The following is a 27,891-nucleotide window of genomic DNA, read 5'->3' as shown; positions in this document are numbered from 1 at the left end:
CGGAAATATATAATTTGGGGGTATTTCCTCTTTTTCACATCATGTTGTACACGTGCAGAGACTTCAGAAACCGTGCGATTATCGGGGGCGCGGGTGCGAGTTATCGAACACACCATTATGCAGACCTTTCCTTCCACTGAAAAGGAAAAAAAAAAGAGGCCTATGTAACAATGTGTGCTTTTCTCTGTTAACAGGGCCAGGCAATCCCCCGACATTAACGGTCCGCTTTGAACTCGGAAGGCAACCAGCGGCAAGTTTCTTTCACATGGGCGCAGTGTCCCTGACGTGCCCCTTTACAACAACATGAGATGTATGCAACAGGGGCTTGGGTCGACATTAGCAAAGTCTACCACGTACGACACAAGATAGCTTCTCTTGTCGAAGCCGGGCCGAGATTTCTTATCACATATATCTGTGGAATTAGGGCAGACAAAGAAAATGGAACGCTCGCCGATTAGTATTCACGTGGTACAGAATTAATTGATTCGAGGCCAGCTAAAATTATCTCGTCACAGAGGACAGGGTGACATTGGAGGTGATCTTAACATTTACTTCATCCGACATACCTAACCATGCACATACACAAAGAACACCATTGTCACATTTCGGACAGATCCTTAAATATACGAGTAATGTAACCAAATGAATGCTTGCAACTTGTTTCAGTCGCAAATAGCAAAATTCGAGACATGTGTGAAGCTGCATTGTTATCTACCTTAGCACTAGAACTGTGCCAGTACTCTTGGTTCACACGGAACAACCAAGGAAATTCACACCTCAGAGATTACGGGAGCTCCTTGTCGGATGAGAAGGCTAAGGCGCTTCGTTGAGGCCAACAATCTATAAAATCTTTAACACTACAATCATTTGATATTGGGCCACTTTGCACATTGGTATCAGGATATTACATCAGTTGGATAAACAATTACCTAGGGCAGTATCAATCAGCAGTAAACAAATGGCACTGATTTTGTATGATGAACAGCCGCATTTCATTAACTTAAAAAAACAACAACAAAACAACAGCAGCAAAAGAACAAATGCATTTTTAAAAGGGGGTTGTCTAACCAAAATATTAATCAGGAATCTGCATACATATTTAATACTAAACCATATAGCGCACGTGCAGTTTGTTGTTGTCAAATAAGTACATGTATATGATGTAAACACAAAATGTTCTATCACAGACCAGTTCACAGATCAAAAACATTATTCCATAAAAAATAAACCTTATTTATATCTAACTTCTCTACATATATTAAATACTGCAGTCTTCAAGAATTTAAGACAAATTCACCATAATGCTCACTTCATAAAATATATCAGAAGTCTACCGGTTAACAGACTTCTGAAGATTTTAATAATCTTATTTGCTGATTAAGCTTAATTTGATGGCACAAAAATTACAAACTTAATAATATTATTCAAATATTCCTGGCATTAGCATACCAAATAATACCAAAAAAAAAAAAAAACCCATGTAGATAAATATGAATACTCTTGCACCTTCCTGTATATGTTACATGTGTCCATGTGCAGGATACCGTATATGTAGCTACACAAATCATACACAGAAAATTCACTATAAAACTCAAAAACATTTACATCTGATTATAAAGTCTGAATTTTTTAACAAATTCATATAAGCATAGAGTTTATATCATTCACCGTTAGCTACATGTACTATGAGTTACCGTGCATGTTTCATGCAGGCCTCAAGTATTTCATGTACAATCTGCATGTGAATTTGTCTTCTACATACAGCCTATATATAGCTACTGAAAAGTAGGATAATCAAACAAAACGCCAAATGTTCTCTGGAACACATACCTATGAAGATTACAAACTATTAGCACTTTTCAGCTTGGACCTGCTACAAGCATTATTGAGACAGTGCCTTGATTTCAGAAAACAATATTTGAACATATTACAAGGTGCCAATTGCTGCTTGAAAAATATACTATTTCCTGGTATAAAAATTTTGTTGAACAATTTACATGTACATGTATTTTCATTGGGATCCCACAAATAAATTTATGTTTATGTGATATAACTAGAAGAAAAGAGACAAATCCATCAAGATATGTTTTCCATTTCAGAATCAGTGTCGATGTTTTATGACCTTTTACAAGAACATTTATCATCCCACAACAACAGCCTCGGTGAAGGTCACAACGTTTCCTGAAGGGGACCGAGAAGAAGGTGCAAGGGGAGTTGTCATTATTAATGGGTGACCATTTTCACTGTCAAAGTCCACCACATTCAACTTTGTCATATCCTTACCCTCACCCTTAATGCTTGGCTGGTGGGCATCATTACTGCTGTCAGGAACTGAAGATAACAGTGAATGCTTCCTGAACTGGCTCCGTTTTCGTGGCAGTCTCTCAACTGGTGTAACATAGCGCCCAGGAACATGATACCAAGTAGATCTGTGGTGGGTTTGTTTGATATAGTCTTGTGGGCTTCTGGCATCACTAAGAAGACTGGCCAAGCTGCTGCAAGGACCACCTAAAGAGTACACATCGCTAGTATTGATGGGAGATAGCTGTGTTTCACTACACCTGGATCTATGAGAAAAGCCACTGACAGAAGACATAGATGTTGCCTTGAGTGCTGCCCTCTTGTTGTATATTCCTGCTCTAGGCTCAACAGCTGATGATGCCCTACAGAGGCGTTGGTTTGCTGCGTTGTTAAAACGCTGGTAAAGTCGAGCTGGCCCACTAAGCGGACGGTTAATTTTCACTTTCCTGTCTACTGTGGATGGACTACCTTGAGGTGCATCTGGTGACTGTAACCTAACATCATTCACAAAGTCGTCTGGGGTCATTCTAATATCCAGTTTTAGAGGCTCGGTTTGCTTTCGGCCAGGTGAATCAGACTGGACACTTTCTGCAGAGGGCGAGGGAACTTTGGTAGGGCGATCTTCCATTGCCTTCTCCTCTTTCCTCATAGGTGTTTTTAACTGCAGTGGAACAACATTGTAATTCAGCAACCCCTTGGGCTGTTTCTCTGCTGTTCTCAAAGGTGTCTTATCTGGCGACTTCCTTGATCTACCAAAACTTCGGTGACTGGTTTCTGGAGTGTCTTGTTGCAGCTGGGTGTTGCTAATAGATCGCAAAGATGACTGTGGTCTAGATGGAGAGGCAAGGGACCTGATTCCCGATGATCTCTGAGATGGAGACCTTTTTGTCGAGGATGAATGCAACTGCTTTTCCTTCAGTTCATGATTTCTCCATGAGAGGCTGCTGAAAGGCCTCTCAATCGTGCGATGGTCCACAGGCTTAGCTGGCCCAAACTCATACCGCCCTAACTGTACAGACACTTCCACTTCATGTACACACTGTCTTGCTTCTCTGGTGTCTGGATGATTGCTGCCTGGTGAAGGGAAAATCACACAAACATTGATATTTTCATGATATTCAGTGGAAACAAGCAGTTTTCACTCAAATACTAATCAATCCTGAGTAGAGCAGAAACAGGAATTATGACATGTTATGGCAAGAAAATCAAAATTACAGTATTTTGTTTTGGTAATATGATGTTCACTGTTTGAATGCATCTCTTCCCTTCCATGCTTGTATTTATCTTTACATGTTTTGATGAAAGGCAACAATGTATCTCCCAATGTCCATCATCATGTCCTATTGTTGTTTTGGTAATGTTTACATATTGCATATTGTATTAACATGTATCATTTATTATTTAAGTTCAATCTAAAAAAATGTTTTGTCAGACAATTATGTCTTAAATGCTTACCATAATGAGATGTTCTTATATCAAGAGCTCTTCTCAGAAGTTTAATGACCTCACTTTTCACTGACAAACTCGCATTACATTGGAGCAGTTTGCCTGAAACACATGTATTGAAATGAATTCCTTGGATTAAAATCAACATGATTCTTCTGCATTATAAAGTTGATACTGGCTTTCACTAACATCAGAAAGCTGTCCTACACCATTAAACTGATCACCGAATATAAACAAGTCATACAGTCTGTGTTTCAGCTATTTGAACATATTCTAGCCGTGAAAAGCGGAAAGCATATTTTGCAATGTGTAAACCTACCTCTGCACAACAAAATCAACTTGCTTACAGGGAGTAAACAGGTGATCAAATCATGGCTGGTGTATTTTCTTTTAAATCTGACTAGTGTGTTGACGAAGTTTCCAAGACTAGCCTACATCACTGAACGTCTATATACACATGCTCAGTTACTGACCAAACTGCCACCCAGGAAATTGTACAAAAGAGAGAGATTTACACAGAAACAGTGAATTCAGTCCCAGTTAGTTTTTTTACTGTCCAACTGAAAAAAACAACAACTCATAATCATATGTTTATTGATACATGTATAAGTTACTCACATACATTTTGCCTCAACTTTTATTCAAGTCCACAAATTTTGATATGTGAATTCATCTGTGTGTAGGGCATATGTGCAAATCATGTATTGTTAAGTACAAATTAACAATGTGGAATGAATTCCATGCAGGCACTTTGTAGTATCAGAGAGTCAGAAAAGAAAATATTCAAGTTACACTGTGCCTGGTAAGCCAAAAATTTGAGTAAAGTGTACTGGTGCAAATGGGCAATTATTTCTATTTGTGTGAGAAAATCCGTATCGACATATCATTTTTTCCCCTTCATGCGTTTACTATGTGGGTGCTTTTCCTACATGGTTTCGTACAAACTACAAATACACAACAGTCATACAGGAAAGATTTAATTTCTCCTGCATCGTGTTTTTATTTTTTTCCACTTTTGTACATGAAATGAATATTGTAACACCGCGAAAGTTGTTGTTGCACGGCGTGTCAGCTTCAAAGTGTCAATTTAATGTTCTAAATCAATGAGTGGCAGATAATTTTTCACTGCCAAATGGCTCCTATAAAAAGGCAAACCTTCTACAGAAGAAACGAAAGTTATTCATCCATCTTTTAACTTGTTATGAGAGATAAAGACTGAGCCAGTTTTAGCAATCGTAATGATTGATTACAAATCTTGCATGGACTCACTCTTAAGTCACTACTTAAGATTGCCACTTTGCGATCAAAAACACACACATCAGATATTTTACTTCAATTTCATGTATTGTGTTAGTCTTTCAAAAATCTTTTAAATCATTCTAACAAAGAACTATATTTTCCGTCGTCAACTTTCCACAGAAAGCGCGTGGGCATAACAAAACTCAGCCACATGTGTGTGATCAGTCACATTGGATGGATCACTGACATTGCAGGTGATAGTCTGTCAAGGAGCTCTCTACAGACCCTCTACAAAACCTCTAGGATCGCGCTAAACTCCTGTCTTATTTTGACGTTTACGCTGAGCTGTGTGCTGTATGTTGCAAATTGACTACAGCAAAATTGATATTGGAATGTCTTTTGGACATATCTAACAGAGTAAATAAAAAAAAAATTAGCAAGTATAATGTTTATTTCATTGAAGGCTCACCCAGTTGAAGGAGGGTTGTGGCGACAAGGGGGTGGTTCTCTCCTAAACATTTCTCCCTTATTTCCAGGGTTCGTCTGAAAAGAGTCTCAGACAAGAGCCTGTTGTAGCTGTAACACAACCAAAGCACTTGTAATTTGTATGGACTATATTTAGCAAAACTAACAGTGATTCATATGAATGAATGATTGAGATATGATGTCACTTTGGCACTAATCACTGTTTATGAGTTTACATGGAAAAATTATATCAAGATAAAATGCAGTGTTTCAAACCCTACTAGTTTGCTTGAACAGGATTTCGCAGATATTTTAGTTGCCATGTGGCACACACTGCATTGTGAATGATAGCACCGTTTTATCAATCACAACTCTGACATCGTATAACCACATGAACACCTTCCATGACCAATGTCGTTTTTCTTCTGACTAATGTGACACTATTGCTACATTTCTACAATGGATGTTTAGGGTTTATTCTTTTTTGGATATAGTTTCCTTTGTTGTTGAACAAATGCATCATGCTTGAATAATGCTTTGGCAAATGGGCACTGTTATTTGGAGTTGACTCAAAGACTAAAGTCATACACATGGCTACAGCACTAAATAAACACATCTACCATGGACCAAGTGGTAAATTCACCCAAAAAACAAACTACAAATTTCAACGTGAATGTTTTGAAATGAGACTCTCCTCAAATATATATATGATTCAAATAATGCTGAAAGAATGTCAACAACCAAGTAAGTGATTGTCTTACCCTTTTTCGTTGTCTCTGAGAGACATGAGGTGACCTAACATGAAAACTGTGTCAGCCACCAATGGATGGGTTTGGCCAAACCATTGCTCACGCAAGGTCAGAGACTGACGCAGTTTCAACTCTGCATCAGTGTAGTCTTCTTGCTGAATTCTGGAAATCACAACAAAATTTCAGTGTACCAAAAAAGTGCAATTTATGAAGGTGTTTCATAGAATGCATAGATGGATAACTTCATGTTTTGCTAGCAAGGAACCATTAAAAATGATATGCTAAGCAAAAACAGCTGGAAATATACTCTGCTGTATAAACATTGCACACTGTATAACAATAAAATAATATTGCTAACATTTGCATATAATTTATAAATACACATTTATGGCTGCAGATTGTAAGTAAAACTGGCACATGACCAAAAATATCCTAAAAATTATATTCAATTTGTACTTCCGATCCAATTTGTTCAGTTTAAGGAAACAGAAAATCTGAATGAAAACGTTTATGCTTACTTTAAAGTCCCAAGCTGGAAAAAAATCATGGCCTTCCCAACTATATCACTCGTCACATCCAGGCATTCTTTGGCTTCCTCAAAGAACTCTTCTGCATCTTCGTCAAAGCCATCCCGAAGCATCATCTCTCCATGGTGAGCCAAAACTTTACCTGTTTAGATATAACTACATGTAACTACCTGGTACATGTAAGTTGTGCATCCAGTTGTACACATGTTCTGACTCTCTGTCAGCACCGGAAGGATTACCAAGCATTTCCACCTTATGGATTTGTTTCTGATCCATCCCTTGCAAAATTTATAACAAATAAATTAATAATAATTATGAGACTTATATCGCTATTACAGCTGAAAAGCACTACTATGAACTTGACAAAAATGATTTGTGACTATCTTGTTTAAAGCTTTATACATGTAACAAAAAACAGGATTGTTAAATTCCACAGTATTTATTCATGGACACAATAGATGAATTTATAATTAGTTCACCTTTCAGATCAAGAACAGATTTGCTGAAATCTGTGACAGTGCTAGTATCAGAGTCACCGATGTCTGTCAGTGTTTTGGTTGCCTTCCTGTATAATGTCTCACCCAGCTCTCGATCTCCATATGCCATGTAAATTCCACCGAGTCTTTCCTGTGTTTGACTGAGGAGAAGTTGTTGCTGTGGCAACAGGGGTGATTCCTATGGTACCAACAGGAATAGGTACTTAAAAAGACACCTAGGGCAAGATTAAAATGGTATGTCCATACACTAAAAAGACGAGGAAGCAAAAGCAAAATTAAAATTGATAACCATGGTAAATATTTTCAGTTTGATACATGCAATATTCAATAATCTCAATGTCTTTTTGAAAGTGTGTAAAATCTTTACAAGCCAGAATAGCATAACGGCAAGTCCCTGCTGGCTTCGCACAGGTAATTTAGAGTACAAATGACTTCAGTGTCTTACAGCAAGCAGCACACTGTGCAAGGCTGCAAGAACGCTCTCCGCTGCAGATCTCTCTCCAAGCTCAGCTAGGAAGCTGGCAGTACTCCAGGCTAGCTTCATACGCATCCCAGGACTCAACATGGAGTTGTCTCCCATTTCAACGTATTCTTCAAAAACAAAATAAATATAGTGAGTGAGTGAGTGCTTGGGGTTTAACGTCGTACTCAACATTTTTTCAGTCATATGACGATGAAGGAATCATTAGGGTGCATGTACGTGTAATGTACATCCTTGATGCAGGACGGATTTCCACCGCTCTTTTATTTAGTGTTGCTTCACTGAGACGACTTACCGAAGGCAAGTAAGCCGCACCGCCCGAGCCATTATACTGATACGGGTCAACCAGTCGTTGCACTATCCCCTTCATGCTGAACGCCAAGCGAGGAAGTTACAACTTCCTCTTTTAAAGTCTTAGGTGTGACTCGATCAAGGATTGATCCTGGATCTACCGGTCCCGAAGCGGACCAAAATAAATATACATGTATACAGTTATCAATGTTGATAGGCAATATGTTTTAATATTCACCTTCATGAAGATGCTTGGAAAGCTGTTTTATACTTAAAATTTATAAGTTTGTGAACAATGGGAGACTCAAAGAGTAGCACTACAGCAGGTCCAAATGTCAGTAGAATGCAACATTTTCTGTGACGTTGCAGTGCGTGTGTACTTCATATATGTTTTATGAACATACACATATTAATAATTGTCAAGTAATAAAGGAAAGAACAAATGAGTTTACAGCTGTGGGCCGCCTTGATACAAGCGGGAAGGAGCTCCCCTTTGCCAACAACTGCTTTATAAGAAAGTTCTTGTGTAATATTTTAGATCTACATGTACCTGTAAATATTGCATTTATTTGTGTTTGATTAGTGTTCTGTTATCAGTATTACTATACCTTTATTATGATCGTTCAAATGGGCAGGTAATGCAGAATCAGGGCTTTCTTCATTTCCAAACCATTTCATGTGAGACACTTTAACATCTCTTTCACTCTCTGTCATAAATGTGGAAAAACTGGAGTCCGGGGTTTCAGTGGGTAACACCTGTGAGGATGGACAATGTGGTGACAGTAAATGGGTCAATGGGTGAAAATAAACACCATTATATGATAATTGTGCAAAATCAAATCCAAAATGATTCAAACAAACATATTAGAAGGACATTATTAACTGAAGTAATCATGTCAAAATCAAAAATGCTGTGGACTGGTGGATTAGATGGATTTAGCCTGGACAGGAAAACACTTTCAACATTAAAAATAGTGTTACCTGAAAAACCTTCTTCATCCTTTTTTGGCTGATTAAAACATTCTTTCCGATTCTATTAATGTGAATGTGACTTTAGGTACAAGAGTGAAAACTGCTTAATTGTGCAATTAACAAGAGATACCTCATGGTGCAGATCAGCTAAATCTGAGGGAGGGGCTGTGACGATCTTTGGTGGGCCCTTCGCTTGGATGTCCCCCAAGGAAGCTAAACTTGTGCTATTTGAAGATTCATTTAATCCCTGCAAAATACACATTCAAAGTTTAAATAAATATAACTTTTAAGAAGTGACAATTGTAAGAAAGTATTATTTTTTTTAATTTATGAAGCAACAATTTTTGATACATGTGCAAAAATATATCTAACCTGATTCTGAAAACAAAACTAAACATCAATTTAACATACAGCATCTGGATAAGTAAATTCAGAGGTACACATAGGATGTTAAAATGGTTATGTCAAGAATAACTAGGTGACTTTAGGTGTCAATACAAAAGCCTCCTATTTCAAACGCTTTCAAAAGTTACCTATATTAGTGCCAATTATGCAACATGAATAAGGTATACAAATGAAGTAAGATGTGGACAAATTATTAGTATGTCAATGAACCAAACCTTGACTTCGTCTTTAATCTGGAGATCAAAGCCAACAGAGGCTAACATTTTCAGGTGACTGTCCCCAGGTAAGAGGCCTGTTTGTTTCAGGAGTGACCAGTAAAATCGCAGATCCTGTCTATGACCTGGCCACAAGTGATCTTCATCAGCTAGAGTTAGGAAAAGCCTGTGTTTCAAGTATAGACATACTTTATGTAATGCTTGAATCGCTACAAAATGGTAAAATTGCACCCCCCCTCCCCCCCCCAAAAAAATCTTCAAATTTATTACATAAACATTAATAAAGAATGTTAAAGTCAATGTCAGCACCTGACTAATGTTTATGTCCACTTCATAGTATTTTAAAACGGAATTAAATATATTTTAAGACTGTTTTCAACCCAGTAGAAGTTTGGTGAAACTTCGTGGTGTCACAGCTTCAGTACGTCTTTCTTAAGGACAGCAAGGTGACGTCAGGTTTACATGTAGCTCTCTAACGCTGGAGGTATTTCCCGTATGATAGTCTAGCAGCAGTCTATGGCAGATTAAGGTTATGGACTTCGGCGATGAAGGATCAAGCGATAAATAGCTTACTCGGAAATTTGACATACTGGAAGGATATTTCTTCCACTCCTTGAACTGTTCATACAGTAGGCCTACTATATCGTTTATACAGTTAACGAGTAGTCTGCAGATGCACGGCCGAGGTATTCTTCGTTCAGGTCGTAGCCTCCGGAGGCTTTGGTTTAACACAACATTTCAATAATTTTACTGTATTTTATATGCGAGAAAAACGGCAACATGAATGACAATAAATGTATTTGTATTACTTGAACAGAGTGTCTAAGTAGGCCTAAGGTTTACTGGGGAGATGAATGCGGTTTGGGCTGAGACGGCATGATGCTGTCTGACATAATTTGTGATACCATCGTTGAATATTACACGGCTTGTAAATCAACTAATTTTACGTCTGTGGAGGTACGTAAATGATACGAACCTGTCCCTCAACACAGTGTGAAATGGCCCTTCAGCTACATGTACATGTAAATAAATCATTGTAAACGATCTCAAAATGATGTCTTATGCAGTAGTTCTGTGTTATCATGTCACCTCATGGAGTGAACGGGTAAAGGCTACGTCACAGCTTATGCCACGCAACCTGATAGCAGTGTTTATAATGGGATGAAAGGTTTCCACCCACCATAATGCTGGCCGCCGTCGTATAAGTGAAATATTCTTGAGTACGGCGTAAAACACCAATCAAATAAATAAATAAATAAATAGGATAAAATTCTCATGATGGCTGCCTCTATTCACACGAGCCATTTGAGCAATATTGTCATTTTGTTCTTCATGTTATTCAGTGAAATCTCATTAAAATAATGAAGTATGAAAGTACTTTTTACAAAGCTTGACTATCCTGCTTTTTTACCATACTAAATAATGGGCTAATATGTACATGTTTGTAAGAGCCTAATTCTTCCAATTTTTGGAACATCTCCTCTGCTCTTTTTAGCCAATAATCATGTAATTTTGATTGGAATACACAGTTTCTCTTTCCCAACATGGTGAATCCATCTGATGAACAAGATATACACATCTACTTTCTCTAAAAATTGAAAGAGAAGTGTAATTTTTTATTTCAAAACTACTAATATCTATCTTAAAAATTAGAAGAATTACAATAGAAGACATACACCATAAACAAAGCAAGAATACATTGTCTATGTCACTCTTATTGTTCTATATTACATAAACTTACTGTGGATTGGTCAACACTTTCTCTAACATTGTAGTTTCTCTTGCCATAAGCAGATGCCAGGGTAGTTCTTCCACACGCCTTTGCAATGAAGGGTGGGATGAGAAATAGTTAGCCAAATACATGTGGAAGACTGCCTTATCCTTCTGCCAGTCTGTAAGTGGGACATGTAGTGAAGTTGTCTCCCCTGATCCTGGCCTAACACAGCCTGTTGTAAAGTGTGAAGCTCTGTTTGAGAATCGTCAACTTTTTGTATTTCCCTAGATATATATAGCCAGGTGGATAACAGTTATTTACAGTTCTACAGAAAATGAGAATACCTCAGAAGCTACAGTTACAAAGCTTTTACAATATATGTAGATAGACTGGTAAAAATCCAAACTTTTCACGCATATTCCACATTTAACTTGAATTATTGTATGCATATAATATACGTATACAAACAAACAGGCCTGTTTGCTTTTTCATGTTTGGACTGGCACTCACGTTGTCATGGCTTGATCCCGCTCACCCCTGTAGGATACTTTGTAAAATTTTGGAAAACAGTTCTTTACCCACCTCCCCAGCATGTCTAATTACTCCTTTACAATGTGTTCAACTTCTCTGCTCACTTGCAAATAAGGCTGCTCATCATATACACCATTTGTTTTCCTGGCCCACCCATTCCTACCATTTGCAGCCATAAGGCCCAGGAAACTAAACGACCACGTATGAAGCATCATTACAGACAGAAGATAGGAGCCATTTTGGGATCGTGAAATCAGCAGAAAGATATATACGGATGGAAATTTACCTTTGGGATGATCAACAGCTTGGGATTATAAGTCTGGTGCTTCAGCATCATACTTTATGTTAAGGAGTAACTGAATGGGCGTGGGAGTTTAGTAATTGTTCACTCAAGTTTACTAAATATCTTACAGTGGTGAATGGGAGCAAGCCTTGACTGTGAGTGCCAGTCCAAATATAGAAAAGCGATCAACGTCATTCACGGATACAATCAACTCAGCATGTACCTGCAGACTATGCTGTTTAAGTACATACAATTTTTTAAATTTTAACACTAAAATCCAAATTCCTAACATGAAAGTTTTACAAAAAAGCAGTTACAGGGATATCTACCAAAGAGCAATAAAGAAGAATTCACACATAAGTTACATTTGCAAGATACCAGAAAAAAAAAAAGAAAGGATCAAGATGAGTTATCTCCCTTGATCCCAATGACATGTAAAGTGTGTTCTTCACAACAGATTACACAGTGGAAAAATTTCTCTCTTTTTAAACTTTTTCAAGCAATACAGCCAAAATGCTACAGAAAGCCAGTATCCTGTGAAAAATGCACTTACACATGCAAAGTAAAACTTTCATTTACATACAAAGTGAACAAGACAAAACGGAGAAAATGGTTATAACAGCTACATGTTCACACTCTTAATTACCAGATTTTTCCCACTCTGCACAAGGAACAATGAACAACATTTTTAGAATCACACAAACGAAAGCTGGTGAATCTTCTTAAAGGACCAGGTGAACCAGGTAACACAATAACTTACCTAATAAAATATACTCAATGCAATCTCTAAGATGATGATGGGAAAAGTTGAGTAGACCACCAGGTCCTTCATATATGGAATCCCCTAGAACCTCCCTAAACAGCAGCCAGTCAAACTCGCTAACCTCTGCTCGACCAACATATCCAATTCTCATCAGAACAGATAACAGTTCTGATTTGCTGAGGCCAAAGCGTGACACGGCTATGAGGCGCAAAGCATCTGGCACCCAGCCCACCATTGCTGCAAGAAAAATGTACAGACTGATACCTTACCAATTCACAAAAGTTTCTACCAATTTAATGTGAATATGATCAAAGAACCAACTGCTTGAATCCTCTGTATAATATCTGTGTCGAAGTCCATAACAGAACACAAATGCACCAATTAAACTGGTCCAAAACTTGATCTTGGTCTGTAACTTGCCTCACTGAAGCCAAATTTCATGGTTCAATTTAGAATAAATAAAAAATTTTTTGTTGAAAATTGACCAAAAGAGCCAGAAACTCAACCTTGATCTTTAACTTATTCTGGTTAAGCCATGTGCCAGCTTTCAATTCAATATAATAAAGGGTCTTGATAACTGTCAAAAAATCCCAAAATGTGACAAAAACATGCAGAATATAGAAACTGACAAAATTCGAACTTGATCTTTAACAATCTTGTTATCTATAAAACTAAAAACTTGGCCAAGACCTTACCAAATCTCTCTGTGGTAGATGAATTGCTGTCTATGACATTTGTAAACTGCTCTATTGTCCAGCTATATGTCTGTATCCATCGATGAAGGCAGCGTCCCCAGAATTCTCGGATTCCGACCACCTCTGCAAGGTTCTCCAGATAGGGGTCAAGGTCTGAGTAGACATCGTAACACTTCAGCTCATTTACCAGAAGCGAGAGAAACAGAGGACATGTTTTTAGCTTTGGGTTGCCCTCCCAGACCTTTGCCAAATGTCTGTGCTTTACGTGAGAGAACATCGAACCCATGTGCTCACTGAGGTACTTCCTACAGCCATCCAAAGTAACAACCATCGGGCAGGAGACAAACTGCACATCTTGTCGAGCTTGCAAGGACTTGTACATCAAGTCTGAACTAACACAGGTCACTATCACCTTACAATGGTTAGGGAGGGGCTGAGGCAGCCAGCCTAGCTTTTTGACCTGATGCACAAAGAAAAGTGTCTATGTCAAAAGCAAAGAAAATATGGCACACATACATATATGGCAAAATAAATAATGTTTGATACCTTCATAAACAATAAAGAAAACGAAAAGGAAAATTTCTCTTTTAAACTCAGTCATTTTGGCTTGAAAGAAAAATAAATTTCCAACAGATGACTCAATGAAGAATATTCAGACAGATGATCAGTTTAGGCTTTTCATACCATTAGCAATGAACTTGCATGGTGTACACAAATGATCAATATGTAAATACATGCCTGAAGAACTGACTGCCCCAGAGTACATCCTAGCCTTTCGGACCCATCCAAGACAAGGACACAGGGCCCCAGATAAAGAGCAGCCATGAAGGCCTCACATGTCTCTGTATACTTTGTGGTCTCATACGATGCCATTCGAATTGACTTAACTCCAGTAACCCCTGGAAATGTCACAACTTTTTTTAATTTGATCAGACTTAACAAATGAGGATGAGAGTGCTAACATGCATGTATCACCAGTATCACTGCATATGCAGTACATATATACATATATATATATATATATATATATATATATATATAGAGGGTGTACCCTCAGTTCCATTACATATTCTTTAACTTCTTTTCACTATTTCAGGAATTCAAGTACATGTAGCAAAACAACTGTTATTGCAACTTTATTATTCCACATAAACAATAGACAGATGGAACAACAACTAATTCATACTGACTGGACAAAAAATGTATGTATGCTGGTATATTTAAACATTCAAGACAGTTTGGTGTCTGGTGAAATTGATGAATTGATGTGTGTATCGAACTGTTGTATGGTTTACCTCTAAGCATGTAATGTTGTCTCAATTCACTTATACAATGCCGCATGAAAAGAGTTATGTCAGTGCTCCTGGGAGTGCTGCCTATGAAGTTCGTGATTACTTTGATGTCCGGGTTGTCTTGTTCAAAGACCTTCAGCCAGTTTGAGATAATAGATGATTTTCCACTGCCTCTGTCTCCTGTAACTGCAAATATTGCCTTTGTGCTAACTCCTTCCTTTTTCCTGAAAAAGTAGTTTTTCATGAAAATTGAATGTTCATTTAATCTTTGCAAATAGCAGTAATTTATTATAACATAAGAATCACATTATGAATTTTTGTTTACTATTTGTAAAAAAAAACTGTTATAGCATCTCTAGGAAAATGCATTGTTCATGGAAATATCTGATGTAGGAGAATGAAGAATTTAATATCTTTGTACAATTAATTCTTTTTTCCAAAACTTAAATTTGGTAGCAAGACTACCAAAGAGCTCACCTTCAGGAGACACATGGATGCCAAACTTCAGCTCAACACATAAAGTAGAGAAGTCGTGAATTTGGTAATTTATGGTAATAAATATGCACACAGAGAATCAGCAACAGAGCATTCCCCTCATGTCAATGTGCTTCATACGTAAAGCTTCAGGTCAGTACATGTACATGCAGTACTTTTTGAGACACCCCTAACATTTTATCTAATTTTGATTCTAATACACAACACATGACATGTCAGCCATGATATTTTAAAATTTATGATAAGTAATATGCACACAGTGAATCAATAGAGTTTGATACCACCCCTAAGCGATTGTTTAACATTGCTTTTTCTGTTGTTGGATGCATGCACTCACAGTATGACATAAGCTATGCCTGTGCTATGTACAAGCAAGCCAATAATAAAATAACAATACTAATAAAAGTACTAACTGAAGTACAATACAGAAATATATTTATTAATATACAGTAAAGGGTTTGTAATGGCAACCTTGACAGCCTTTGACAGCAATTCATTAAGCAACAGTTAAGAATGGTTGTACTTAACAATGTTTCCATCATTAATTCACTTACTTATATAATTAATAACTACTTTGTCTCCTCTCTATACCCCTAACCCAAGAACAAAATAACTTTACGACACATTCATATAAGCCAGCAGCTTACTTTTTCCTGTGGTAAGTGGTGACAGAGTAAGCCTGAAACTGCTCCATAAGATCTGGTTCATCTTTCTGGCTCTCTTCCATACATGAGGCTGCAAAGTCACCTAGCTTCTCAATGATGTCACATAACTCAGGAGTTCGAAGAAACACATTTCTGCGAGTCTCGGCAAAGATCTGGTGAGCTGTCTGCCCCACAAATTCTTCTGTACCTGTAAATATAAAATACATGTGCAGGTACATGTGTGAATATGCGAAAGTGTAACAAAATTACTTACATGTATTTCATTAAGGTTTAATGTTATGATCAAAAATATTTCATTTGTATACATTTTGTCGGAAACTGGGTATTTAATATGCAGGACTGACTTACTTCTTTATTTGGTGTTGTATGCCATAGTGACACGTACTTGTATACAATGGTGACCAGCAACATGGTGGTGGGCGAGGAAACAGTCAGAGCCTGGAGGAAGCCCTTGGGCCCATTTTACAAAGAGCATGTAGCACTACATTCGTGTAACTACCATGGTGACCTAATACCTATAGTACTGGTCATCATGGGAGTCAAGTGCATGTATGGTTACGTGGCAGACCTGAATGTATGTAAATTAATGCATAAGATTAGAATTTTATATTCGCTCTTCAGTACTCTTTACAAACTTTATCCCCCAAAATCTTAGGAGCTACATGTCAACATTCCTGGGATCAAAGTGCATGTGTGCAACTCACCAATATTTAAAAAAGCATCCTGGAGTGGAGGATACAACATGTCCAAAACGGCAATCCAGTCATCCAGAACTGAATCACCCAGATCTTGCAGAGACCGGTAATACTTCACCGCTAATCCCTTTTTAATAATTCGCTGCTTGAGGTCTCTCACCCGAAGTCTGGATTCCTCATCTTCTGCTAAATATTTCGCCATTTTCTTTTGACGTCGATGTGCTGACAGGTTTGGAAACATGTCATCTAGGTGTTCTGGTTGGCGAAAGTAGAATAGGCAATGGTCATTGTCACTGAGAAAGGCAGCCTGCATGACCTCTAACTCCAGCATACTGCAGTTCTGGTGAGCTTCACCCAGAAGCCATGTATACCCAGCTGAAGCGGCCACCATGTAGTTCTGGTCCAGCCAGTCTGCATCATCAGGCAGATCCGTGACAGTCTTGGGCAAAGGCGGAGAACATTCTGGGCGGTACTCTCCATAACGCTCCCCAATCATGCAAATCAGGAATGGGGAAGATCGACACACCTGGTCAAGAGCGAGCCTCAGTCCAGTGCCTGCCAAAACTTGAGGATGGGTTGGCTTCCATTCCATGTTTGTTGGGCAAAAGTATGTGCCCCTTTTCTGACAAGCAGCATCAATCTGAGGAAAAATGGTCTCTCTCAGAAACTGGCGCTCTTCACCAAAGTCACCATGAGTTGAAGCCACATATGGATTGAGCGGCTTTCTGGGTGATGGAGATTGTGGTGCCTTCATGATGGGCTGATGGTCAGAATCTGTAGTTTCAAAGTCAGGCACCATGTTTGTGAAGCAGAGCTAAGATGGGCTGGAAAATCATCTAATCATTGTCTGAGGATCTGTGGTTTGAGACGTCAGCCATATTACTTTCCATCTTCAAACATTTCCGCACCTGACAAGAAGATAAAATAAATGTTATGTATATTTACATTTAATTCACAGGCACCTTACAAAATACATGTATTAAATAATGAGTTACACATGCTATGTTTAATGAAGAAACTTATATATGAAACCATTGTATACAAATACGTGTTCATTGGGAGACTGTTACCAGTTACATGTACCTGCAGCTATGTAAGTAAAACTTTAAGCATGTAGCCATCTACTTTGACCAGAGCTCCAATTCTACTTCGCTTAATTCTCCGCTTAATTCTTTTATTAAAAAGACAATGGAAACCCTGCACGTTTCATGTGGGATATTGGTCACAGCAAACGCTGAATACAAGTTTACTGCATAAAGAAGGGTTCGTCACTTAAATCTTTTTGATGCAAGAATAAAGTACTGTATCTTATCAAATACTGCAAGGTTTTCATATGTTGATAATAAATGATTTCCGTGCAGAAAGCTTCCTACATCTGGAATAGGTCCCAACACGTCTAATCTACATGCTCCATGTAGGACACTCATGAAGGAAATGTAAACATTCTTGGGTGTGATGTTCACAGGGGCAACATGTGTGCTTTTAGTTGGGAACAACCCAGACGAAGTTGCATGGGGATAATTTCAACTTGTCTGTTAGGCCATTATTTTGCAACAGTGACCTACAAAAATTACAAAAAGTCTTAGATTACAGTGTTGTGTGTCTACTGGCAAGGGTACAAGTTGGCGTAAGTAATCTGGAGATATACTCTAAAACCTTATATAAAGGAGCTTTAACTTAAATGTCTACTTCTTCTTTCTGACAGTAGGCGAATCCAAGTTTCAGTGTATAGTATGTTAAGAGTGGTATCACAAGGTACTTATGTGAGGAGACATCTGAGATGGGATGGTCTTACATAAATAATGTCAAATGAGGCCATACGTTGCATTTATGTTAAAAAGATGAGAGAAACAGTTTTTTCAGCGCTAAAACTGAGTAGCCAGTTATAGGCCCAGGCTGATATTTTCTTTAGATCTTGGTTAAGTCTATAGGACGCAAAATCGGAAGCTTCAATGTTTAAATACAAGACGCATCATCAGCAAGTCATCTAACTTGAGCCCTTAAGTTGCCCACAATATTATAAACACAAGGAACAGGATCAGTCCTAAAATCAGTAGTTGGAAATATCCACCTGTTGGTAAACTGTACTGTCACCAGAGCAAATTCCAGACTGCAAATTATTAAGTACAATGTTATCAACCATGAAATTGTAAAGTTGTTTACGTATACACCTTTTAAAGGCTTTGCTTAAATTGCCCGAGAGCAAGAGAGGCCTCTCATTCTCTCACATATAATCTAGAGAGAATTTCCACAATTTCCTGCAATGATATTGTAATAATTAAATGCATTCTGTGGCTGAGTGTGGATGTATTGGATATACTATTGTTAAGCTGATAACCCAGATTATTTACCTTGGTTTTTTGCAAGAGATTTAATCAACGTCCACCTACTTTTCGAATCAGATGTTTCATTAAAAATAGCAGCATCTATGCCTTATTATAGTTCTCCATAGTCTCTCTATTGAGAGTTATGGTATCATTTCTACTTTGCCTGAAATTTGCCCAATCGGTCACACTATTCGCCTTTTTCATGTGCTCTATCTCGTTTGCACATGGACAGACATTAGTGATAAAAAAAAAAAAAAAAAAAAAGATTGCACTTTGTCCGTTCTGATAAAATAGTTTTCAAGACCATCCATATGCATTTGGTAACAAGACCATATGGGCTGTCTAAAAGGTGAATTAAACCATATACCAAAGTTGACTGCCATGGTAATCACTACCAAATGGGAGAATTGTAGATCGTATATCAATCAGCAGGTATTGCTTCTGTATAGATTGATTCTGTACATGCAGCCTTTCACAAGCATCACTGCAAATATTATTTCAATATCTGCTTGCCCACATGGACCCCAATGTAATAATATGTCCAGATCTACTAATAAGGATCTCCTGTGAATATATATCCATGAATGATACCATTCAGCCAGTCTTCGAGCTACGTTCAGAATATAAATGAAATGATATATCCATTACAATCACTTTAAAGAACTGGCTTTAGAACTGAATAATACTGAACGACTTTACACAGTTGCTTTTCTACACAGGTTTACCTCCAGAGTATACGCATTGATCTGTACTTGCATTTATGGTGTTCAGGCAGCATGAAATGTTTTCTAACAGGTTTACAAGAGAGCAAGAAAGGCATTCTTCTTGACTGCACAGGTTTTTATGAAGGGTTATTAGGAACTGCTAATACATGAACACTGTATATTTGGATGTATAACAAACTACATATATTTTGTAACATTAAATAATATGTCATAGCAATGTACAAATACATGTATACAAATTATTTAAGAGTATCAGATAACATCGTGCACATTTACATAAAAAGCCAAATGCAGTCCCATTTTGAGGAAAGTTAAATTGAGTTTAAAACTGAAAGACTTAAATGTCTTGAGCTTGTTGTGTCATTTTTGGGACATGAATTGTCATACTGTATCTCATGAATTTCTGACTATACATGTAAATGTGATTAAAGTGAATACACACAAAAACACTGGGAAGGCTCAGTTTTATTTCTATATGATCATCTCCATCTAGCAAGAAGGCACTGATACACTAGAGTATAAGGGCCAGGAAAACAGCACTTTAGAAAAACCAGCAAAATATTTCAATATACAACACAATTTAACATCTAAAACTAATGCAGCAGTTGTTTTCATTGTGGTATATTAATATACATGTACATATAGATAATGTCCTTTATAAAGAATCTGTCATGTATACAGCGCTGCATGTGCATGCATTTTAAGTTTTGTTAGAGAACTTGAAAGTCAAAGTTAAGTACAGTGCACATGTGCATGGAATATAATGTGTAACACCTGTACCAAATGTACTGCTTGAGAGTGTGTCACCTGTAACAAATGAACTGGCTTAGAATGTGCCACCTGTAATACATTCACTATACGTACTGATAAAATACAAATTGAAGCCTCTTTAATTCAGCTAAGACTACAGTCACATGTATCTAATCACTAACACTGAATAATCATGTATCTAATCACTAATACTGAATAATTATTTCAATTTATACATGACAACATTAGTTACTTTTAGTAGCAGAAGAAAGTCGAAAAAACAACACGGGAGGAAGGAGTATTTAATTTTTCCCAGCATAAATTTGCAATAAACCAGGCAAAATTAAACTTTATCTCGAGGCTGATAGTTCTCCCTACATGTTCAAACAGAGGCAGCACAGGACTTTATATAAAGAATGTAAAACAGTTCTCATTTGAGGCTGTTTAACATTCCTTTCAACAAAACAATGTAATGCAAGCACAGGATATCTACATGTTAATATTATACATACATGTAAATTTTAATTGAATGCCTAATTGTTTACACATGTAATTATGGCACCCAATTTGCTGAGTTTCAATAATTTCAGTACTTTTAATGGATGAAAATGATGGACTGAATCTTTTAAATGTCAGTAATACAAGTACAAACATTTCCACTACATATAACATATTATGAATTTAACTAGAGTACAATGTACAGTTACATGTGTCAGTAATGAGGCAAGGATAATATGTACAATGGTGACAGAAAGAGACATGCACATATGTACATACATGTATCCTGTCTTTGTCAAAACATTGCTTTGCAGTGTCACAGGAGATTAAGGGTGCTGTACATGCACATGCCCACGATACTTTAAAACTCACACTAATTATTATCCAGTGAATAGACATTGTGTGTACAGAGAAGGCCTAAACTTTTTTGCAGACTTTTCCTTCCACAGGAAAAACAGAAAAGAAAAAAAAAATGCATGTGTTTTACACATAATTGTGTAAGGTTTTTGCTTTGCTCGGTGAGGATTCTAATTACGTTTATTCTGGAATGCAGAACTTTTTCGTCTGACACTGATTATTTCATGCAATTGACTTATCGTTTACCGGTCGCTAGCCTAGCAGAAGCCATAGGAAAAAGGGGAGACATATGAATTGAATTTCCAGCATGATGTAAAATAAACTATGCAGACATTTAAATGTACAATATTATCAATATGTGTAGCCTAAATATTTAACAGATTGTATGGTCTACATGATTCTTTGTTTCTCCTTACTCCATTGACCACTCTTCATTTTATATATGCCAACCCCAGTTTTGGGGTTCATTTTATTTTTTACCACTGTGTATGTAATATAAACATACGCAATGTCTTCATCTTTGTCCTAATTAATTAGGCCTGCTTTATTATCCATTAGAATATCGATCTACATGTAGTCTCTAAATTATTCTATATTTCTAAAACAAACTTTTATCAAATTAAAGACTTTCATATTCAAGCTACAATTATGAAAGCATAGAGGGCATACACTTTATCAGTTTCGTTCCCTATCAATATTATGTCACATTTTCTGTGTGAAAGCTCTGGGCGCAACAAACTTACTCAAGTTGATCAACTTCTTTCTTTTTAATTTGATCAGTCAAAAAATGACGCCTTTGCTACCACAAGTGTCGCGATATGTAACTTTTATTTATTTGAAACATGTATAAATGTATATATCAGCAGTGGAGAGGATACATACCTGACATTTCAGACTCTTTGAACAAATTCGTGTAGCAACGTGTTCATCACTAAGCAAACTGTTGACACCGGAAGCAGAATTAAAGGCCGATAAATCGGAATACAGACGAGAAAAATGAATAATTCAACAAGGAATTCGATGGGCCAATCAACTAGGGCCACGCTCTAGAAATCGAGGCTCTACTTGTTTCTTTACGATTGGTCTACTTTCATCACATGGGGTATCGTGGGCTGCATTCATTGGCTTGTTTAGTACACGAAGGGAATTCCCATTCGAAGCTGCTCGACCTTGATCAGGGAAACCCTCAGTCACTTGGTAGGGGTGATAAAGCCGGCGGCTGAATCCGCTAACTATTTCATCTTTCTTCCTCGCCCTGCAACGTACAGAACTGCAGCGGGCATCAAGAGAGCCAGAATGGCGAGAAAGTTTCTCATTCCCACCCTGATAGGAGTTCTTCTGTTTGCTGGTGAGTGAGACATTTTTATGCACTGATAGTTCCAAGTCACATGTGCAACCGGCATGTGCGCTTGCCATTACACTACCATGCACCTCTCCTGTTATGGTGTTGGACAATGTCTTCAAAGGATACGTGTATCAATGAAATCAGTGACGTGTACAGTGTACCGTAATAGATGTTCTTGATATTATCCATGTTATAGGAATTGATGAAGGCTCAAACAACCTCAGAATGTGAAGAAATGATCACATGCACAACTTACCAAAATAGTTTCGGAACTTTATTGAGGATGTTACAGTATTTAGTCCCCACCCACCGTCTCCACCCACATTGGCCTCATGTAAAAGTATACATATACATAAATCTAGTCTCAACAGGTACACTGTAAAATAATAAATGTGGAACTGTGCTAAATATGTATACTTTTCAGGTTTAAAAACTTTTTTTTTGTAGGTAAGCAGTTCATGTACACATGCTGATTTAGAGGACAATCACTCCAGCTGAACATTGCTACACTACTTTGGGCTATACCTTATCAAATTGCAATTGTCAGGACTACATCAGAGGATCTTTTTCTCTTAAAATTATTTCCTGCATTAAATAATCAAATGTCATTACAAGGAATATATGTATAATCTTTTATCTGTGTTTATCTACCCATTCAAATCTGAAATGCTCCCGTAAGTTGTACTATTTCCCCAGTCATCTTTCAGCATTGTGAAGAAGGATTTTATACTTTTATTAATTCATAATTTTTAACAAGCCAGAGCTTTAAATTGTAAACCTACATGTACTGTCTGAGAATGATTCTTTGGCAAGTGGTCAGCCATTGACCAATGAACAGAAAGTTAACCATGCCCACTTCCTACAAGGAAGAAAACTTTGGATTGGTTGGCAAGTAGCTATTCTTTAAGTACCAGTATTCATCACACTTTAATGCATGCCTAAGAATGGGTACAGTTGCAAAATTTACGGTGATTAAGCTTGATTCTTTGGTCCTGTTTTGAATTCATTTTAAAATTAAAATTGTATCTTACACAAAATTGTATTTGGGTCTTCTCAGCTGCCTCGATCACCATGCAGATTTTGAGCAGGGAGGCCAAAAGACGAATGTCAGACTGCACTGGAGAGTGGTCCACTGCACTTAAGTGAAAGTAACTGACAAATAACTGCGTGAGCAGATTTCAAGCAATCCGTTAATACAGTACAGTACTTGTATGTTGAGATTTCGTTCAGTTTCAAGCCTATTTCATGGAAGCGACGGAAGAAAAATGCGGCCATGAATGCTGACCCGGGAAGCCATTTTTAATGAGTTATCTCCCCTTTTCCCCTGCCAAATTTGGCAACATGACAAACCACATAATTCCTGAGCAGAGCAATCAGTCCTGCGATCTTTAGTCCAGTCAAAGAAATAGACCTGGAAAGAAAGCAGCACTTCATATGACCTGGTATTAATGATCATTACACATGTCAAGGAAGTTTTTATGCTGTTGACATCTAGTGACTAGCACAACAATAATTGAGGAGTGTTGTCTTTTGTTGTAATGAGAAAATGTTGATCCCAAAGTCACCTTAGGCTAAAAAGCTGAAAACAATATTCAAGAGTTGGTAAGCATGTATATATATGTAAATACACGAATGAGTATTTTTTAGAGTGCTAGGAGTTACCAATCTGGAAGAGGTGTGGGTTCAATCCTAATCTTGGAAAGGAAATTTGTAGGTTCCCTTCGCTCCACCACTCCCCTGCTTACATTGTTAGTGGACTGGGGTTTTGTATATGTAGGGCTCATGCATGATTAACTTTTGTGTTGTTAGGTCTGTGTTTTGCGGACAGCACCAAAGATGAAAACCCAGGCACAGTGGACGATGATGTTGGAAAGAGCCGTGATGGTTCAAGAACCGATGATGAAGTTGTTCAGAGGTGGGTTTACAACTTAATGGCCATGAATCACAGCACTATACCAATTCATGTATCTTCAATCTATAGTGAAATGATATTTGATTTGCTGTACATTTGTAATCCACTAATATGTAATGTAGTAGGTACAGATATTAGGGTTGAGAACCATTATGAGATCTTGTGGTTCATGTGGGCTATGATTTATCTCATATTGTTATAACTTGTATTTGTGTGTGTGGTAAGGTCTCTGTCAGTCATGTTTTAATATCAACTTTGTATTACTTAAGTACTCTGTTTGGACAGTGTAGATAATTTTATGAGCTCTTTGATACATTTGTACTGAAGATATTCTAGCCATGTATGAAGCGAAAATCTAGTATTGTCTAGAATCAGTCGCTATGTAATTGATTTCACCTAGTGTGGTTAGAAAGTACAAGAGTTCCGTGGAAACTTAAAATGCTTCCACTGTGCTGTGAGTTTAACCATCTGTCTGTGTTACACATATAAAACCTAGATACAAACAGTGTCTTACTTACAATACTGTCGGCCAACACCTGGGTAAACAATTTACCTATATGTAACCTTTGTCTGTACTCATCTGTTACAGACCAGTTGCGTGTATATATTCATTTCCATATAAGCACACTTTAATATAAACTACACCAGCCATAAGTGGGAAGGTCTGACAGCAACCTGCGGATGGTCACTGGTTTTTTCTGGGCTCGGCTCGGTTTCCTCCCACAATAGACCACCGTCATATAAGTGAAATATTCTGGGGTATGGGGTAAAACACCAATCAAATGAATAAATAATAGAAACCACTTGAGACAGCCCTTCAGGTAAAACATTTATCATTATTATATGAATCACGTTTTGTTCAATTTCGACAAAATTATGTCTGTTTTGGCCAGTTTTGCCAATGACAGCTTCCCAGAATATTAAAAGCTAGAGTTGTGTGTTTAGTTCATTTTAAATGAAGTGGACTTTTGTGATGGACTTTGACATAGCTACAATGTATTATTCTTATGGGTAGTACTTGTATATTTGTCATGTTTTGCAGAAGCAATACTTCCAGAATGTGAATTTTTAGCAAATTGTCATGCCCTCATTTGTTATATTATTGTGTTTTAGAGAGGAGGAGGCCATAAAACTGGATGGCATGAGTGTGGCACAGATGAAGGAGCTCAGGGAGAAGGCAGAGAAGTTTACATTCCAGGCGGAGGTGAACAGAATGATGAAGCTTATCATCAACTCGCTGTACAAGAATAAGGAGGTAGGTCTGGATGATCCTTCCTAAAACATTACTATTACACTTGTACATTAACTGGCCAGTGATAAAACTTTCTGACAGGTTAACTTGTAAAAGATGTTGATTCGTTTAGGTAGCCTTGCATGAAGTTCACAGAAAATCTGTAGAATTCCACCAGTACAGTATAACCTAATTCTTCAACCTTTTCAGCCACATCTGCAACCAATACTTAGTCAGCATGATTTTCTCATCATAATTATTTGAATAAATTCCACTGAAACAAATACTGGAGCAGTTGAAACGGTTTTTTTACAGTATATATTGGACAGGGTTTGATTAATCTGTGCATGTCATGTTCGAAGTTTTGTGAGTTACTTCCCAAAGTTACATGTCATTCAGGTTTCCTTCACCCTCTGAAACTGATGGCCTTGTAAATAATATGACAGCCCATGTATAGGCTACATGTGGCTCTACAAGCAAAATGTTCATAGGTCGCAAACTTGTTTTTAGTAAGCATCACAGTACATGTAGACAAATAGGTAATTAACCCATGTACATGGGTGCACTTCCCCATGTCTCTGTGGCGGCCAGCATTATGAAGAACTCATATTAAAAATGTGCTTATATGTATGTATATATATATATATATATATATATATATATATATATATATAGCCCCCTGTCAGTGTATGTGCTGAGGCCCTTTTTGCTCACCCTCAGCCCCTGCCCCCTCAACCTTCCACACACGTTTTTGTTGACATGTCTAAAAGTACAGTTTAGGACCAGTTGTCTAAGATCTTCTCTTTTATTTTTGATCATCTGAATGGACAGTAAATCTGTCTGCCTTAAAATAGCCATCTTGGAGATGAATGCTGCTTTGGGTAGGTGCTTATAACATAATAGACTCCTTATGGCTGTGTGGTTTGGCTCTTAGGCCATAGTATATAGACGATAATGGCATGGATACAGCTGTAACACAGCTTGGTTGTTCCGAGTCTCTCTGAGAAGAAATGTATTTATAGCATCAGACAAACCTTCATAAGTTTCCAAGTTCTCTGTGCAACAACTACGTAGGCTAGGTAGAGCTTGGAACTGGGTATGAATGGATTATCCACCTTCATACAACATCAGACGCTTGTTACGGTGTAATTCTTCAGCCTTTTTGCATGTTTTTAAGGTGTTCATTTAAGCATATTTTGAAGGCATTATTCTGTGTTGATTGATAAAATTATACTTTTTGAAAAGCCCTAAACTGGCCAATCCAACCAATGTAGTTTTGTCTTCAAAATTAAAGTAAATGTGCATCAGTTGCACCGAAAGCTGATCATTCACATGCGAAAAGGTTGAGGAATTAGGGTAGTGTACACCTCTTGGTTTAGATTTGGCGTAAACCCATAAGCATCAAACCAGTTTTATAGATGTGACTTGATTTACATGTAGAATTACTCAGTCATGGAAAATGAAGTACATTTGCTCAGTGTGTTGTGCTACAATCAACCTTTTTTTTTATCCATTATTTAGCTAACTACATATAGAACAAAATATATGTATTACTGGAAATTTTATTTTTTTCTGGCGTTTGGTATAGAAAATCTAGTGACAAATTTGTTTTTTTTTTTTTTTGGTCTGTCCTTTTCTCTTGATGAACTGAGTCTTTTTGAAATACATGTAATAACTTCATTTTCCTAAGTAAAACTGAGGAGACACTGCAATACAGTGGAAAGCTTTAAACATTGAGTCCTGTCCCAGATAGGACATTTATACTAAGGTGCAATTTATATTTGATTCTGGATGGTAATCTAATGTAGATTTGATGAACAGTTCTAGTCCGGACTGCTTTGTTGATATTATCTAAATGCAAAACATAGGGTGTAACATGTAGGCCCCTATAGTGCATCTCGTTTGGTGTTCACTGTTGTTTTCTGTCTTTGTTGTGTGTTGCTGTGATGAACAGTACACATCCGCTTCCCTATCCAATTTCCCATTTTTGGCTGCAACCAGATTGTTACTTGTACTTAACAAGTC

The 27,891-nt window shown here is 37.4% G+C and overlaps 2 protein-coding genes across 2 annotated transcripts in view; one reads left to right on the top strand and one right to left on the bottom strand.

The window, feature by feature from the left end:
* Positions 1 to 469: 469 nt before the first annotated feature.
* LOC135470097 (uncharacterized) lies at positions 470 to 22,324 on the bottom strand. Its single transcript, XM_064748845.1, has 18 exons — positions 22,261 to 22,324; positions 16,731 to 17,629; positions 16,009 to 16,213; positions 14,870 to 15,090; positions 14,313 to 14,473; positions 13,575 to 14,034; positions 12,877 to 13,116; positions 11,330 to 11,534; positions 9,589 to 9,754; positions 9,099 to 9,215; positions 8,605 to 8,752; positions 7,670 to 7,815; positions 7,207 to 7,402; positions 6,719 to 6,869; positions 6,213 to 6,362; positions 5,456 to 5,562; positions 3,757 to 3,849; positions 470 to 3,375 (listed from the first exon to the last, which is right to left on the bottom strand). Exons 2-18 carry the CDS (start codon positions 17,518 to 17,520, stop codon positions 2,141 to 2,143), a joined length of 4,791 nt encoding a protein of 1,596 aa, XP_064604915.1. The 5' UTR covers positions 17,521 to 17,629; positions 22,261 to 22,324; the 3' UTR covers positions 470 to 2,140.
* A 233-nt stretch (positions 22,325 to 22,557) lies between these two features.
* The window catches only part of LOC135470958 (uncharacterized), a 39,409-nt gene continuing 34,075 nt past the window's right edge, over positions 22,558 to 27,891 (top strand). Inside the window, exons 1-3 of the mRNA XM_064750006.1 lie at positions 22,558 to 22,726; positions 24,533 to 24,638; positions 25,749 to 25,890. Coding sequence (XP_064606076.1) covers positions 22,675 to 22,726; positions 24,533 to 24,638; positions 25,749 to 25,890 — 300 coding nt within the window. The 5' untranslated portion in view covers positions 22,558 to 22,674. The remainder of the gene's footprint in view (positions 22,727 to 24,532; positions 24,639 to 25,748; positions 25,891 to 27,891) is intronic.

This window comes from Liolophura sinensis, chromosome 7, assembly GCF_032854445.1.
Source record: "Liolophura sinensis isolate JHLJ2023 chromosome 7, CUHK_Ljap_v2, whole genome shotgun sequence".
In the NCBI taxonomy this organism is placed as follows: domain Eukaryota; kingdom Metazoa; phylum Mollusca; class Polyplacophora; order Chitonida; family Chitonidae; genus Liolophura; species Liolophura sinensis.
This window is presented reverse-complemented; position numbering and strand designations above follow the sequence as displayed.